The 18,426-nt window shown below is 46.1% G+C and overlaps 1 protein-coding gene across 1 annotated transcript in view; it reads right to left on the bottom strand.

Annotated features, from left to right (window-relative positions):
* Positions 1-18,188, bottom strand: part of LOC137321126 (glyoxylate reductase/hydroxypyruvate reductase-like) — a 68,780-nt gene extending 50,592 nt beyond the window's left edge. Inside the window, exon 1 of the mRNA XM_067983351.1 lies at positions 17,970-18,188. Within this exon, the coding sequence (XP_067839452.1) occupies positions 17,970-18,142 (173 nt within the window). The 5' untranslated portion in view covers positions 18,143-18,188. The remainder of the gene's footprint in view (positions 1-17,969) is intronic.
* Between the last annotated feature and the right edge of the window lie 238 nt (positions 18,189-18,426).

The following is an 18,426-nucleotide window of genomic DNA, read 5'->3' as shown; positions in this document are numbered from 1 at the left end:
TCAACATGGAGGAGGACTGATTGATCAGCTGAGGGAGGGCGGTAGGTGGCTATCAGCTGGAGGTTTCTTTGCCCATATTTGGCCTGATGCCATGAGATTTCATGGGGTTTGGAGTCAATGCTGAGGACTCCCAGGGCTGCTCCCTCCTGACTGTATCACCACCTCTGCTCGGTCTGTCCTGCCAGTGGGACAGGACATATCCAGGAATGGCAATGGAAGGGACTGGGACGTTGGCTGAAAGGTTTAATACTGTGAGCATGGCTATGTCAGGCTGCTGCTTGACTAGTCTGTGGGACAGCTCTCCCAATTTTGGTACAAGTCCCCAGATGTTAGTGAGGTGGACTTTGCAGGGCCGACTGGGCTTGGTTTGCCTTTCTTGTGTCTGGTACCTTACCTGTGGTCCGTGAATTGCTGTAGCAAGATTATACAACTGATTGGCTTGCTATGCCATTTCAGAGGGCAATTAAGAATCAACCACATTGCTGTGAGTCTGGAGTCACATATAGATGGATGACAGGTTTCCTTCCCTAAAGGAACCAGATAGGTTTTTACAACAATCCAGTAGTTCCATGGCCACCATTACTGATACTAGTTTTTTTATATTCCAGATTTTTATTTAATTAATTGAATTTAAATTCCCCAGCTGTTGTAGCATGATTTGAACTCATGACTCCAGATTATTAGTCCAGACCTCTGGATTACTAGTCCAGTAACATAACCACTATGCTACCGTTCCCTGCTCTTACAATCCATTTTTATATTTCTTGCTAGTTTACTTTCATATTCTATTTTCTCCCTTTTTATCAATTTTTTGGTCGTCCTTTGTTGGTTTCTAAAACTCTCCCAATCCTCAGGCTTATTACTCTTCTTGACAACATTACAGGCCTCTTCTTTTAATCTAATTAGGTTGTTACATAAGGTTAAATCTCATGGGATCCAAGGTGAGGTAGCCAATTGGATACAAAATTGGCTTGACGACAGAAGACAGAGGGTGGTTGTAGAGGGTTGTTTTTCAAACTGGAGGCCTGTGTCCAGCGGTGTGCCTCAGGGATCGCTGCTGGGTCCGCTGTTATTTGTTATTTATATTAATGATTTGGATGAGAATTTAGGAGGCATGGTTAGTAAGTTTGCAGATGACACCAAGATTGGTGGCATTGTGGACAGTGAAGAAGGTTATCTAGGATTGCAACGGGATTTTGATAAATTGGGCCAGTGGGCTGATGAATGGCAGATGGAGTTTAATTTAGATAAATGTGAGGTGATGCATTTTGGTAGATCGAATCGGGCCAGGATCTACTCCGTTAATGGTAGGGCGTTGGGGAGAGTTATAGAACAAAGAGATCTAGGAGTACAGGTTCATAGCTCCTTGAAAGTGGAGTCACAGGTGGATAGGGTGGTGAAGAAGGCATTCGGCATGCTTGGTTTCATTGGTCAGAACATTGAATGCAGGAGTTGGGATGTCTTGTTGAAGTTGTACAGGGCATTGGTGAGGCCACACTTGGAATACTGTGTACAGTTCTGGTCACCCTATTATAGAAAGGATATTATTAAACTAGAAAGAGTGCAGAAAAGATTTACTAGGATGCTACCGGGACTTGATGGTTTGACTTATAGGGAGAGGTTAGACAGACTGGGACTTTTTTCCCTGGCGAGTAGGAGGTTAAGGGGTGATCTTATAGAAGTCTATAAAATAATGAGGGGCATAGATAAGGTAGATAGTCAAAATCTTTTCCCAAAGGTAGGGGAGTCTATAACGAGGGGTCATAGATTTAAGGTGAGAGGGGAGAGATACAAAAGGGTCCAGAGGGGCAATTTTTTCACTCAAAGGGTGGTGAGTGTCTGGAACGAGCTGCCAGAGGCAGTACTAGAGGCGGGTACAATTTTGTCTTTTAAAAAGCATTTGGACAGTTACATGGGTAAGATGGGTATAGAGGGATATGGGCCAAATGCAGGAAATTGGGACTAGCTTAGTGGTATAAACTGGGCGACATGGACATGTTGGGCCGAAGGGCCTGTTTCCATGTTGTAACTTCTATGATTCTATGATTCTAATATTATCCTTAACGTCTTTAGTTAGCCACAGGTGGATCACTCTTCCCATGGAGTTTTTATTTCTGAATGGAATGTATATTTGTTGAGAATAATGAAATATTTCTTCAAATGTTTGCCATTGCTTTTCAACTGTCAAATCCTTTAATTTAATTTTAAATCTACCTTTGACAACTCACCCCTCATACCTATGTAATTGGCTTTATTTAAGTTTAAGACTTTAGTTTCTGACGTAAGTACGTTACTTTCAAACTCAATGTGAAATTCTATCACATTATGATCGGTCTTCCCCAGAGGTTCTTTTACTGTGAGTTTACTAATTAACTCTATCTCATTACACAAGAACTAAAATAGCCTGTTCCCTGGTTGGTTCCATGACGCATTGCTGTAGGAAACCGTCTCGAATACATTCCATGAACACGTCCTCCAAACTACCTTTGCCAATTTGATTTGCCCAGTCTGTATGCAGATTAAAGTCCCTCGTGATTTTTAAAATTATTTGTTCATGGGATGTAGGCGTCGCTGGCAAGGCCAGCATTTATTGCCCATCCCTAATTGAGAAGGTGGTGGTGAGCCGCCTTCTTGAACCGCTGCAGTCCGTGTGGTGAAGGTTCTCCCACAATGCTGTTAGGTGGGGAATTCCAGGATTTTGACCCAGCAACGATGAAGGAACGGTGATATATTTCCAAGTCACTTCCATTACTGCATTTCCTTTGTTACAAGCTCCTATTATTTCATGATTAATACTCTGTCCAACGGTATTGCTACTATTAGGGGGCCTATAAACTACTCCCACCAATGTTTTCTGCCCCTTGTTATTTCTTATTCCACCCACACTGATTCTACTTCCTGATCCTCCGAGCCAAGATCCTTTCTCACTACTGACCTTATGTCATCCTTTATTATCAGGGCTACACCCCCTCCTTTTCCATTCTGCCTATCTTTTCTAAATGTCATGTAGTCTGGAATATTTAATTCCCAACATTAGTCATTTTGCAACCATGTCTCAGTAATGGCTATTAGGTCAAACCCATTTATCACTATTTGTGCAATTAATTCATCTATCTTGTTACAAATGCTCTGTGCATTCAGATAAAGAGCCTTTATCATGTTTTCCTGCTTTGACCTTACTTGTTGTTGCACTATTATCGGTAAACTCTCTGTCTCTTCCTGCCACACTCTGCTTATCTTTACCCAAGTCACTACACTTCTATTGTCTTAACTTTTCTCATTAGATTTTTAAATTTTCCCTCACCTGACTCCTCCCCCCCTCCTTTTTAGATGCAGCCACATCAACCAAAGCCATCACACGGTGCAGGCACATCAACCACAGCTGTCACATGGTGCAGGTACACCAACCAAAGCTCTCACACGGTGCAGGTACACCAACCAAAGCCCTCACATGGTGCAGGTACACCAACCAAAGCCCTCACACGGTGCAGGTACACCAACCAAAGCCCTCACATGGTGCAGGTACACCAACCAAAGCCCTCACACGGTGCAGGTACACCAACCAAAGCCCTCACACGGTGCAGCCACATCAACCAAAGCCCTCACACGGTGCAGCCACATCAACCAAAGCCCTCACACGGTGCAGGTACACCAACCAAAGCCCTCACACGGTGCAGGTACACCAACCAAAGCCCTCACACGGTGCAGCCACATCAACCAAAGCCCTCACACGGTGCAGGTACACCAACCAAAGCCCTCACATGGTGCAGGTACACCAACCAAAGCCCTCACACAATGCAGGTACACCAACCAAAGCCCTCACACGGTGCAGCCACATCAACCAAAGCCATCACACGGTGCAGGCACATCAACCACAGCTGTCACATGGTGCAGGTACACCAACCAAAGCCCTCACACGGTGCAGCCACATCAACCAAAGCCCTCACACAATGCAGGTACACCAACCAAAGCCCTCACACGGTGCAGCCACATCAACCAAAGCCCTCACACGGTGCAGGTACACCAACCAAAGCCCTCACACGGTGCAGGTACACCAACCAAAGCCCTCACACGGTGCAGGTACACCAACCAAAGCCCTCACACAGTGCAGGTACACCAACCAAAGCCCTCACATGGTGCAGGTACACCAACCAAAGCCCTCACACGGTGCAGGTACACCAACCAAAGCCCTCACACGGTGCAGGTACACCAACCAAAGCCCTCACACGGTGCAGGTACACCAACCAAAGCCCTCACATGGTGCAGGTACACCAACCAAAGCCCTCACACGGTGCAGGTACACCAACCACAGCCCTCACACGGTGCAGGTACACCAACCAAAGCCCTCACACGGTGCAGGTACACCAACCAAAGCCCTCACACGGTGCAGGCACACCAACCAAAGCCCTCACATGGTGCAGGTACACCAACCAAAGCCCTCACACGGTGCAGGTACACCAACCACAGCCGTCACATGGTGCAGGTACACCAACCAAAGCCCTCACACGGTGCAGGTACACCAACCAAAGCCCTCACACGGTGCAGGTACACCAACCAAAGCCCTCACACAATGCAGGTACACCAACCAAAGCCCTCACACGGTGCAGGTACACCAACCAAAGCCCTCACACAATGCAGGTACACCAACCAAAGCCCTCACACGGTGCAGGTACACCAACCAAAGCCCTCACACGGTGCAGGCACACCAACCACAGCCGTCACATGGTGCAGGTACACCAACCAAAGCCCTCACACGGTGCAGGTACACCAACCAAAGCCCTCACATGGTGCAGGTACACCAACCAAAGCCCTCACACGGTGCAGGTACACCAACCAAAGCCCTCACACGGTGCAGGTACACCAACCAAAGCCCTCACACGGTGCAGGTACACCAACCAAAGCCTTCACACGGTGCAGGTACACCAACCAAAGCCCTCACACAGTGCAGGCACACCAACCAAAGCCCTCACATGGTGCAGGTACACCAACCAAAGCCCTCACACAGTGCAGGCACACCAACCACAGCCCTCACACAATGCAGGTACACCAGCCAAAGCCCTCACACAGTGCAGGCACACCAACCACAGCCCTCACACGGTGCAGGCACACCAACCACAGCCCTCACACGGTGCAGGTACACCAACTAAAGCCCTCACACGGTGCAGGCACACCAACCAAAGCCCTCACATGGTGCAGGTACACCAACCAAAGCCCTCACACAGTGCAGGCACACCAACCAAAGCCCTCACATGGTGCAGGTACACCAACTAAAGCCCTCACACAGTGCAGGCACATCAACCACAGCCCTCACAAGGAGCAGGCACATCAGCCACAGCCATGGTGCAGGCACTGGGCTAGAGGGCACAGGCCAAACTGACCAACTAGGGAAAGCCCCAAAGACACCATTGGCAAGACCAGACATTTGAATTGAGGGGATGTGCAATAAACCACCCAGGGACATTTAAGCAGAGCCAACACTCTCACAATGTACTGTATATATTGTAATTGAACAACCCCAATAAAAATAAGGTACTTCACGCCTCACTGATGCTTCTCTTCAACTGGTTATTAAGGGATGCACAAGAACCATGAGAGACCCACCCCCCACATTCTGTCTCTTTCTCAGGAAAAGAAAATCAACTCAACCACAAAAATCTTGGAGTGGGGAATCTGTGGTTCAAAATGGAAACCAATGCTATGACCCAGTACACCAGTGTATTATCCAGCTGGCCATACTAATTTGAAGGATTTTTAAGCTTTTCAGAGAAGGCTGCATTACAGAAACCAAGACACCACATCAGTCTGAGATGGGAGTGCTGTAAATAGAAGAGGATGTGTTTTATAAGGTAGCAAACAGTTTTACATTTTGTCTGGAGTAATTAAACATTTAAATTTCCACTTTGAAGAAAGACGAAAGGACAAACTTGCATTTATAAAGCATCTTTCACAACCTCAGGACATCTCAAAGTGCTTCACAGCCAATTAATACTTTTTGTAGTGTGGTCACTGTTATAATGTAGGGAAACACGGCAACCAATTTGCACACAGCAAGATCCCACAAACAGCAATGAGATAATGACTAGATAATCTGTTTGAGTGATGTTGGTTGAAGGATAAACATTGGCCAGGACATCAGGGAGAACTCCCCTGCTCATCTACCAATAGCGTAGTGCGATCTTTTATACCTGTGTTGTCCAACAGAAATCACCATCTAGCCAGAGGTGTGGCTACGGTCTTATCGTTTTAGCCACATGCACTAATTTTAGTAGAAAACACCTTACACACAATACAAGTAAATGTACTTCATGTGTATATTTACTTAATAAACATCTACCATCATTCAGTAACCAAGGAAGTAAAGCAGTCAACGATTAAAAAACACTTGGACTCTGCTTTTCATCTTACCATTTTACCAACAAACACACAAAAAAGGTTATTAAAGTTCACATGCATACGCCTTGCGAATATGAATATTAAGATCACATGCCCAACGATGGTGTCTATTGCTCATTTTTTATTTACTAATCAGAAACGCAATTAGCCAGATCTGGATTCCCAATTCCTCATGTGGCTAGTGACTAAAATATTGGACAACACAGTTTTATGTCTACCCGAGAGGGCCTTGGTCTAACATCTCATCCAAAAGATGGAAAATTAAATCTATTATGTTTCAATTGGCAGAAAATTCCACTTCAGGAAAAAGATCAAAGTTCATCCAAAGCACTTTGAAGTGAAGCAACTGAATAACACATTAACCAAATTGTGTCATTGATTAATGGTGGAGAATAATGAGAATGGGGTATTCCTTATGAAAAATAGGAGAATGCCTGTTTTTTTTGTAATGTACCAACCAACTAATGAAATTGCAGGAGTGCATGGCTTTGTAACATGGAATTTCTTTAGGAGTTCCTTAATTACAGAGGAAAACTTTTTTCCTTTAAAGAACAATAAGAAGGAATTTCACCACTATCAGTGGATCTGGAATACCCAGGCAAGGAGCACGATTGCTGTTTGTGAGACTCTGCTGTGTGCAAATTGGCTGCTGTGTTTGCTCACATAACAGCAGTCTCTGCACTTCCAGGTAATTCATTGTATTTGAAGTATTTTGGGATATTTGAGAGATCTACTATGGGACTATACGAATGCAAATTCTTTTGTAAAACATTGTAAAATAGAACTCTGCAAGCATAATGCACAAGCTCCCCATTCTGAGAACCTTTTCTCATGTCTTGTGTAAATGAAGAGTGATGCAGTGGCTGAAACAGAGACCTACAATCCATCCAGATTGTCTGAAATGATGCTACCCTGCCCCAAAGGGTTGCCTTAAAGTCCCTCTAAATGTAGCACTAAAAGCAGGAGCGGAGCTCAGGTCAAAGGATTGGGGAGGGGTCAAAGTCCAGATTTGGCCGACTTGGCACAGCGCGACCACGATGACATCCTCCAATGCCATTTTGCCGTTCGCGCGGACTCAAAACACAACGTGATCAGGAATTTAAAAGTTAAGTGAGTAAGTTATTTGCAGTTAGTTTTGGCTGACCACAAAGTGAATGCGGGAGGGGTCATGACCCCCTCCACCCCGGCTCCACCATTGATTAACATGTGCCTCAAACAGTGAGTGCCCAGGAGTCCCTTTATAGAGATGACAATCAGGCTGCAAATGCTACAAACAGGGATAACTTCAATCTCTGGTGGAAATTTAGCTTTTAGTTAAGAAAGAACTTGCATTTATATACTGCATTTCAAATGCTCAGGATATCCCAAAGCACTTTACAACTGATGAATTACATCCACTCCCTCCACCACCAGTGTACTATCTATTGGATGCACTGCAGCAACTCTCCAAGGCTTCTTCGGCAGCACCTCTTAAACCAGCGACCTCCACCAACTAGAAGGACAAGGGCAGCAAGTGCATGGGAACACCACCAATTCCAAGTTCCCCTCCAAATCACACACCATCCTGACTTGAAAATATATTGCCTTTCCCACATTATCGCTGGGTCAAATTCCTGGAACACCCTATCTAACAGTACTATGGACTACCTTCATCACACAGATTGCAGTGGCTCAAGAAGAAGGCTCACCACCACCTAGTCAAGGGCAACTAGGGATGGGCAATAAATGCCAGCCTGGCCAGCGACACCCATATCCAGAGAATGAATTTTAAAAAATTACTTCTGAAGTACAGTCACTACTGCTTTTAAGCAAATATAGCAGGGTCCCTCAAAAAGTGTTGAGACAAATGACTAGTTAATCTGCTTTGGTTGAAGAAGGAATGTTGGTCAGGACACCAGGATCTATTTACATTCATCTGAACAGGCAGATGGTGCCCCAGTTAACACCTCACCTGAAAGGCAGCACCTCCAACAATGCAGCACTCCCTCAGTATGGCACTGAAGTGTCAGCCTAGATTATGGCCTAGAAATTGGTTTGTGTCATCCTGCTGGCGTGAACTGGACGCAGGGAATAATCCCTGTGCTGGAATTGATTTAAATGAGACTGGTGAGCCACGAACGCATGCTGGGCATCCCCGGGCAGCTTGCTGGCAAATTGGCATTGGATTTCAACAGGATGCAGCGGCCCTCAGGTAGGTCCTGGAAAGGGGATGGGGGAGGCGATCGGGAGGGAGCCGAACGAGAGCCGGCAATGGTTTTCGGCTCTGCATTCCGGTGAGTATTTTTTTAACAAACGTACCTTTTTGGTGGCAGCCTCCAGCGGTCCCTTTAAGGACAACCGGTAAGGCCGCAGGTAGACCACATTTTCCTGGGTTCCAAGCGACCAATTTTGCAAAGGGGGCCACTTATTTGAACATGCAAAGGACCTAATGCCTGTTTTGGGTTTGGACCCTGGATGCCTCTTTTTCTGCTCTTACCAATATGGTGGGCAGTACACTCATCACACCATAATAGATGGCTTTGGCCCCCATTTTACACCTGTAAACCTGGCCCAGCGTCAACCAATTTCTAAGCCTATGTATTTAAATCCTGGAGTGAGATTTGAACCCACGGCCCTCTGACTCAGAGGCAAGGCTGGCACCAGAGGGCTAGTCCTGTGCAGCACGTTGCCAATGTCTCATTGTACTTTACAGCTAAACATCTCTTTTTGTAGGAACAAAATTACAGTAAAACACAGACATGTTGGAGTTAATCGTCAATGCCACAGTGCACATGTTAACCCCCTGGTGCAAAACAGAAAGGTGTTTGGGGTAAAAGTGTTGGTTTAACCAGTAAACAAATTCAAACCAATGTGTAATCAAAGAATGACCTTGTATTTGGTATTAAATTAGATGTTTGGGAATTATCCTTCCTTCCAATAAAATAAATAATTTGTTCGAAGACTGCAACCTTTAGTTGACATTTCATAACGGCCGTGTGTCTGATCTGTTAGTAAGTAGTATTCCGGGACTTACTTTAATGGATAGAGTTGAGTGAATGTGAATAGCTGGGTATTATGTACATATATTAAACACTGACTTCATAAATTTACATGGACTTTTACATCTTCTCTGTAGAGGTTTAATATATGGAGATGTATTTGTCTATTTTACGTTTTTTTATTATTGTATTTATGTTCATCAATGTGAGGGATGTCAGTTCTGGGAATAAAGCTCTTTTGCAACCAGTCTTGGTAATAAGCACTCAAAAGGATTAATTCAGCACAGATCAGATACAGTCCAGAGTCTGACACAGGACCGACTCAGCACAGATCAGTTACAGTCCAGAGTCTGACACAGGACTGACTCAGCACAGATCAGTTACAGTCCAGAGTCTGACACAGGACCGACTCAGCACAGATCAGATACAGTCCAGAGTCTGACACAGGACCGACTCAGCACAGATCAGATACAGTCCAGAGTCTGACACAGACTCTGTGGCAGGAAGAGACCATGCGTCCGCCCCATTCCCACCATGCTTTAGGATTAGAATCCATGGATTGGGACAGTGTGGCGAGGCCTCTCCGACCTATTCCCCTTCATTTTTGCCCCAAATAATTAATGCCAATAACTGTGGTGGTAGAGGCTACAGCAGGTATCGCTGAGGCGGATGCAGCTTGGAGGAAGCCATTTTGTGTGCTCATACTGAAGACTGGTGTTGCCTTGCCTACATAGAGTTCTTTAAAGAACTTTGGGGGATGAGTCAGGTCTTTTGCTGTTACTTTACTCAGCTCTGCCCAAAGTGTTGCTCAGCACTCCAGGCATGGGTTTCCCTTTGGGAATACCTTTATTTTTGTGTTATGCAGAGGAGGAGGAGGATGAGGACACTTTCACCAGGAGAACAGCATTGTCTGTACCACTCGAGGTCACCACTGCCTTAAACTTCTTTGCATCTGGATGCTTCCAGGCAACACATGGTGACCTGTGCTTCATTAGCCAGTCAGCAGTTTACCGCTGCATCAAGAATGTCACTGATGCTCTCTTCAGGAGGGCTGCACAATTTATTTCCTTCCTAATGGAACAGGAGAAGCAAAGAGAGAGTGCTCTCCAGTTCTAGAGACTGGATGGCTGGCTTCTCACGGTTACAGGGAGCAATCAATGGAACTCATGTGTTACTCAATGCCCCCTATGAAAACCCCCTGTACTTTATAAACAGAAAGGGTTTCCATCCCACCAATGTGCAGCTTATATGTGATGTTAATCATCTGATCCCATATGTCAATGCCAGATACCCAAGGAGCTGCCATGACTCTTTCCTCATAGGACAATCCACTATTCCAGCCCTAATAACTCAAGGCCATGTATTAGGTTGGTTAATTGGTGACCAAGGTTATCCCTCCACTCGTGGCTGATGACTCCAGTGCAGCTTTCATAAACAGATGGGGAGAACTGATTTATGAGGCCCATGCAACTATAGCAAGTATGAAAGTCACAAATGAGATCCTATGTGACTGTGAGTGTGGTAAACTATCCCTCCTCATCCTTCTCCACCTGTCTGCAGCATTTGACGTAGTTGACCACAGCATCCTCCTCCAACACCTCTCCTCCGTTGTCCAGTTGGGTGGGACTGTCCTCACCTGGTTCCATTCCTATCTATCTAGTTGTAGCCAGAGAATCACCTGCAAAGGCTTCTCTTCCCGCTCCCGCACCATTACCTCTGGAGTCCCCCAAGGATCTATCCTCGCCCCCCTGATTTCTCATCTACCTGCTGCCCCTCGGCGACATCATGCAAAAACACTACATCAGGTTCCACTTGTACGCTGACGACACCCAGCTCTACCTCACCACCACCTCTCTCAACCCCTCCTCTGCCTCTGATTTGTCATGCTGCTTGTCCGACATCCCATACTGGATGGGCAGAAATTTCCTCCAACTAAATATTGGGAAGACCGAAGCCATTGTCTTTGGTCCCTGCAACAAACTCCGTTCCCTAGCCACCAACTCCACCCCTCTCCCTGGCCACTGCCTGAGGCTGAACCAGACCGTTTATAACCTTGGTGCTTATTTGACCCTGGGATGAGCTGCCGATCACATATCCACTCCATCACCAAGGTCGCCTACTTCCACCTCCGTAACATCTGCCATCTCCGCCCCTACCTCTGCTCATCTGCTGCTGAAACCCTCATCCATGCCTTTGTCAACTCTAGACTTGACTATTCCAATGCTCTCCTGACCGGCCTCCCAACTTCCATCCTTCATAAACTTATGCTCATCCAAAACTCTGCTGCCCGTATTCTAACTCGCACCAAGTCCCATTCACCCATCACCCCTGTTCTCGCTGACTTATATTGCCTCCCAGTTCAGCAAGGCCTTGATTTTAAAATTCTCATTCTTGTTTTCAAATCCCTCCATGGCCTTGCCCCTCCCTATCTTTGTAACCTCCTCCAGCCCTGCAACCCTCTGAGATCTCGGCGCTCCTCCAATTCTGGACTCTTGCACGTCATCAATTTTTAATTGCTCCACCATTGGCGGCCATGCCTTTAGCTGCCTAGGCCCTAAGCTCTGGAATTCCCTCCCTAAACCTCTCTGCCTCTCTACCTCTCTCTCCTCCTTTAAGACGTTCCTTAAAACCTACCTCTTTCACCTGTTCTAATATCTCCTTATGTGGCTCCATATCAAATTTTGTTTGTTAACACTCCTGTGAAGTGTCTTGGGACATTTTACTATGTTAAAGATGCTATATAAATGCAAGTTGTTGTTGCAATAGAGCAGACTATGGGCATTCTGAAGTCCTGCTTTAGGTAGAGCACTGCAGCCAGAGTCTCCAGGATAATTATAGCATGTGGAGTGCTTCATTAACAATACCATGAAGAAAGACTTGCTGCTTCCTGAACCTGAAGACGATGATGTTGACGAGGGGGAGGAGGTGCAGCCCCACAGCATGAGATGGGAGTGCAGGAAGGAGTGGAAGTGGAACAGGAGAGCCAGCAGCCAGAGCAAGGAGAGCACAACTGAGAGCCCATATCTTTCAATAAATAAAGGTTGATTCACCAAATAAAGTCACTCCACACCTGCCTGTTCTCCCGTCCAAACTCTCACTGCCAAAGTCCTTCATAAGGCAGAAGTCTCCATTTCCCTGCCATCATCCAACTCTCACTGTGTCAGCCTTGGCTCAGTGGCAGCACCCTCGCCAGTGAGTCAGAGGTCATGGGTTCAAGCCCCTCTCTAGAGACCTGAGCACTTAATCTAGGCTGGCACTTCAGTGCCGTACTGGGGAAGTGGTGCACCCTGACAGAGGTTGTAGGGGGAAATGAAGGACTTTACATTCTGCAGTTTTCAAAGGACTATATGACATTCTGTCACAGGTGGGACAGATCTTCTCCAGTCTCTGGGTACTGAACAGTTGCATTTGTTTTCTGACATTTTCTGTAGTGGCGGCATTGAATCAGATAAGAGATACCTGAGTTTGGATTTGAGATTACACTGTGGGTTTATGTGTTGGGGGTGGAGGGGGAGTCAACTTTGTAGACTGCTAGTTACCAAAGGGTTGATAAGAGTTTGGAGATAATTCACGAAAGGTTTTGAGATGGCCTTCACCTAAAGGGTTTCTGGATCTCGATTCTCCTATCAGGGCCAGACTTTTAATCTGTGGCCGGTGAAGGATTTGTAGGAATCATTTACTTTTCCAGAAGAGGGTGAAGTTTGAACCCATTTCCAAATATGCTGGCCCCACACCCTCTCTCTGCTCTCTACTGTGTAGAAATCACCACTCACATGGTCTCCTACTCTAACTCACTCTTTCTCAGAATATAACTCCTCACTTCTCTCTCTACCTCCCTCAGTCTTTCCTTTTTCTAACAATCTTCAGGCTTTTAAAACCCAAACTTGCCATCGCCACTTCCCAATTTACCTCACCTTCTCTATAATTCTTTTCAGCCTAAGCCTTGGCCCTTCATCTGGGTTTCCTTATTAATTTGTTTTTAAATGTTCAGTGGAACAGGGTGAGCAGCAGGAAGCTGAGTCAAACTGAGCTGGGCCAGCTCACCACCAAGACAAGCTTGCCTGTCTCTTTATAGCGATAGAGCAAAAACAGATAACCACATTTTTTTAAAAGTACACGGCTAATTAGAATAACATTATTGTCGGAGCTACATGATTGGTGTAACATTTTAGAAACGCGAGACATGATTGATTCACATCTAAATACTTTCAATATTTTAGTGTAAAAAGTTAAACATTTCCTGCAAGAACTCATTGCAGTTGTTTATGCAGCAATGGATATTGCATCTAAAAATAAGTTTTTACCTCTCAGATGACGATGTACCTCTTTTTTTTAAACGAGGGTGGAGTGGGGGGGGGTGGTTAAAGGCAGGTATACAGATAGGTATAGGTCTGTGTGATCCTAGTCATCTAGTGGATGAGGGAAAGAATTTTTATGGGGGAGGAGTGAATTTCCTTGGGGTTTCTCCCTCTTCACCAACGTTACTGCGGCGGAAAACCTCGTTTACGTGGGAATTCCGAATTTCCAAAGTTATGGCAGCGGAGTGGGAAAGGCCCGGCAGAAATTCACCCCCTCCCCCCCCCATTGGTGTCTGTGCTTATCTGATCTGCAGCTCAAAGTGGTGGTAATTCTTACCCATGTTCCTTAACGTCTGCTGAAACTGGTACATACCATATTGAAGAAGGTGGCACCGTAAGCTAAGGAGAACAAGTGGTGTTAAAATTTAGACTTCAGTTTTGGCTTTGACTCCTAAGGAACCAAATTTCTGGCTCTCCAAACACACGCCGGGAATTTCCACAGGGCTTTTTCCACTCTTTGGCACGTGTAAACAGGGTTTCCACTGAAGTTACGGCAGTGGAACAAGGGAGGCCCCGAGGAAATTCCCAGCGACAAAGTCCAAATTAACCTGATCATCATCACGCATCGTAACTGGTGGGCACTTTAATCTGCCGAAGGGATCATTTTTCGGGGAAGTATAGTGGGACCGTGTGCCATACACAGCTCAATGACTGACCCTTATAACATGTTATGCTGCCCAGTAACAAGACGTAAAAGTTAGGTAAGATCAAGGCCACCTTGACTTGTTTACATACTTTTTCTTTTTAAGAATTAGAGGTCTAGACTTAACAGAATTTCCTAGTTTACACTGGTGTTTTTGATTATTTTTTCCTTCAAAGTTCGAATTTGCATTTATATAGCATCTTCTCACATCTCTCTGAAACACCTAAAGCGCTTCACATACATTGAGACACTTTGAAGTGCAGTCATTTTTGTTATATAGGCAAAATCTAGTGATTAACCATAAGAGTTGCTCTTGATGCACAATGGTCATCCTGTAGTATATTATTAAAAGAGAGACACACACAGCACTCTTGATGTATTGCAGCCATCTCCAAAGCACAGCATGTATAGTGCAAAGTAGCATTCTAAATTTGGCACTCAATATTACATTTAGGAACACTGTATGATTTTCCCTCAACACAGTGTTTTAAAATTAGAATTGAGGTAACAAATTTCAGCTTGGTTGCTCTTTTGACATTACCCACATGTTTCCCAAAACATTATATTTTTTGGGTTATCTCCATAAAAGAAGTCGGGTGGAGACAACTGAAAAAGGAGCTGAAGTGATACACATGGATGGAGATCATCAAGTAATTCATGGTACACCTAGCCCTCTGCTGCTGGTGTCATGTTGTCTATGGAAGGCAGGAGGCCAAGGTTAAATATTGAAATTGTGGGAATTAATATTTTGCTGGAACACCTTGGGGATCAGTGAATATTTGTGCAGAACTTTCCGTCAGGAGATTAAACCAGCGGGAAGGGTAAATTGAACAGTGCACTTGGAAGGAGCAACCCTCTTGAGCCAAACAGCCTTTTCTAATTTCCCGCTTCATCTTCTTACAGACTAGAATAAGGTCATGACTGGAGAGCTGACATTGTGCAGCACAACATCACTAGTTACTATTTTTCTTCGGTTCTGGGAGGGGTACAGGAGCAGAGGGATCTGGGGATGTGCATGCACGGGTCGTTGAGGGTGGTGGGGCAGGTTGGGAGGGCGGTTGAGGGAGCTTGCGGAATCCTGGGCTTTGTAGGTGGAGACGTGGAGTGCAGGGGTGGGGAGGTCGCGGTGAAGCTTTGTAGGGCTCTGGTTCGACTACAACTGGAGTATTGTGTCCAGTTCTGGGCACCGCACATTGGGAGGGATGTGGGGGCTTTGGAGAGGGTGCGGAGGAAATTTGCTAGAATGATTCCAGGGATGAGGGATTTCAGTTACGTGGATAGACTGCAGAATCTGGGGTTTTTCTCCTTGGAACAGAGACGGTTGCGATGAGATTTGATAGAGGTATTTAAAATCATGAAGGGTCTAGACAGAATAGATAAAGAAACTGTTCCCATTGGCGGAAGGGTCAAGCACCAGAGGGCATAAATTTAAGGTTATTGACAAAAAAACCAAAGGTGACATGAGGAAAAACTTTTTTACACAGCGCGTGGTTAGGATCTGGAATGCACTGCCCGAGGGAGTGGTGGAGGCAGATTCAATTGTGGCTTTCAAAAGAGAACTGGATAAATACTTGACATGAGGAAATTTGCAGGGCTACAGGGATGGGGTGGGGGAGTGGGACTAGCTGGATTGCTCTTGCATGTATCCAGCAGGGACTCGATGGGCCGAAAGGCCTCCTTCCTTGCTGTAACCTTTCTATGATTCTATGATTCATATTTTATGATCTCAAAAGATTTGTAATCCTCCCTCCCTTTACCGAAGGCATTGATTCCTTGCTGGATACGGGTCTATAGTCACTGACAACTCTCTGGTATCTGCCAAACTGGCTTTTGGTCATGTGTGAACCTGGACAGTGAGTGTCAGCAGACTATTTGATATCAGGGGCGTCACAGCCAAACTCGATCCTGTCCTTACCCAATGTGCGTACATGTGTACGTCCAGTAGGGGCCGCTGGATAGTGATCAGGGACAGGAGCCCTGGCTGATTTTCTCCTCCTAACACAGTGATACTGAGGCCAATTGCAGCACACCTATCACACCATTACTGGCCAGTCTGTATGGCTCAGGTACCCAATGGATTGTAACTAGCGTTAGGGTCCCCCTCCCCAGGAAAGTAAGTGTCTGTGTATGCATATGTCTGTGTGTGGACTGGGCTCGCTGTGATGCCCCTATGCTTTGCCACCACTCCTCTCAAAGTTGCTTGTGGTCACTTGAATGAGGTATTGCAAGAGGTGAGTGACCCTAAATGTCATGACCGGTCTTTTCTCTTTTAGATGTTAACCGACCAGCTGTGTATTTCCAGCATTTGCAGTTTTTCTTTTTTCTTTTCTTGAGTTAACAGCAGGACATCCAGTGCATGTAGTATTGGATTCTAGTGAGACGTCAAAACCCTCCAGAGAGCAAGGACAGGGAGGAGAGCAAAGGTCAATTGCCAGAGAGCCCGGGTAGGGAGGATAGCATAGGCCAATCCCCAAGGAGGAGGGGACCATAGGTCAATCCCCAGGGAGCCAGGGCAGGGAGGGGAGCAAAGGTCAATCCCCAGAGAGCCAGGGCAGGGAGGGGAGCAAAGGTCAATCCTCAGAGAGCCAGGGCAGGGAGGGGAGCAAAGGTCAATCCTCAGAGAGCCAGGGCAGGGAGGGGAGCAAAGGCTGATCCCCAGGGAGCCCAGGCAGGAAGGGGAGCAAAGGCTGATCCCCAGGGAGACCGGGCAGGGGGCCAGGGGAAAAAACAATATTGCAAGGGAAGAAAAGTGGAAAGAAATTCCTTGTTTTCCCTTCATGGGAGAGCAAATACAAAAACAACTTGACTAGTAAAGACCTTTATAGTGATGTGAAAACCTTATGAACAGGGTCAGCTCGTTGTTCTCTCCCTCATGGTCTCTCCAGCTCTTTCTTCTCACTGAATCTACATTGACTCCCGGTCCGGGGACCCGCGATTTTAAAATTCTCATTCTTGTTTTCAAATCCCTCCATGGCCTCACCCCTCCCTATCGCTGTAAACTCCTCCAGCCCTACAACCCTCTGAGATCTCTGCGCTCCTCCAATTCTTGCCTCTTGCACATCCCCGATTTTAATCACTCCACCATTGACGGCCGTGCCTTCAGCTGCTTAGGCCTTAAGCTCTGGAATTCCCTCCCTGAACCTCTCCGCCTCTCTACCTCCCTCTCCTTCTTTACGACACTCCTTAAAACCTACCTCTGGTACCAAGCCACCTGTCCTAATATCTCCTTTTGTGGCTGGGTGTCAAATTTTGTTTGCTAACTCTCCTGCGAAGCGCTGTGGGATGTTTTACTACGTTAAAGGCACTTTATAAATGCAAGTTGTTGTGTTGTGGAATCTGATTAACTGGAACTGGTCCCAGTCTCTTATCTTACTGATCAACTCCTCTTCAGTACCAAGATGGTGAGTTGGGGATATATTAAACAATTTCAAGTTTCATAGCCTCAAGTAGCGGTTTATTCTTGGCGACTGAAGGGTTAATTTCGGCAAGTGAAGTTTAGAAATAGTCCGTGGTTTTTAAATATTTTCCTGCAGCAGGAATGAGGACACTGGCCCTCTCACCTGTCCCCAGTCCCCTGGTTCCCTTTTCCTTACTCACATGCCAGAGTCCCGGAGTAGCTGCACCCCTTCTTGCGGGATCCGCCGGCTCACATAGACCCGCGCCAGTTGCCGGCTCCCCTGCATGACTTGTCCCGCTTCACTGGTCGCAGCTCGGCTCAGCTCTGTCAGCACGACACGGCTTAAGCCCTTCGCACTGCTCCTCAGCCACATGCTGCCAGCTCAAACCGCCAAAGTAAACAGGGACTTTGAGATGCACTCTCCTGTCCTTCCCAGGGATTTTTAAGTTCATTCATACAAGGGGAGGCTCCCAATCTGACCAATGTTCGACTTATCCCTGGATACTGTCTGGAGAAGGGCCAGCTTTGTATAGAGATAGTCTTGTAAGGGGGCTCTGGTGTTGCAGGGTCAACCAGAAGCACCTGAAACCCCCAAACTTCCACATTTAGCTTTATTATCTCCCTGGAAAGTGTTTGACAAATAAACCTTTCATTCAT

The sequence above is a fragment of the Heptranchias perlo genome, chromosome 4, assembly GCF_035084215.1.
Source record: "Heptranchias perlo isolate sHepPer1 chromosome 4, sHepPer1.hap1, whole genome shotgun sequence".
Taxonomy (NCBI): domain Eukaryota; kingdom Metazoa; phylum Chordata; class Chondrichthyes; order Hexanchiformes; family Hexanchidae; genus Heptranchias; species Heptranchias perlo.
Note: the sequence above shows the minus strand (reverse complement) of the source record. Positions and strands in the feature narration are given on the sequence as shown.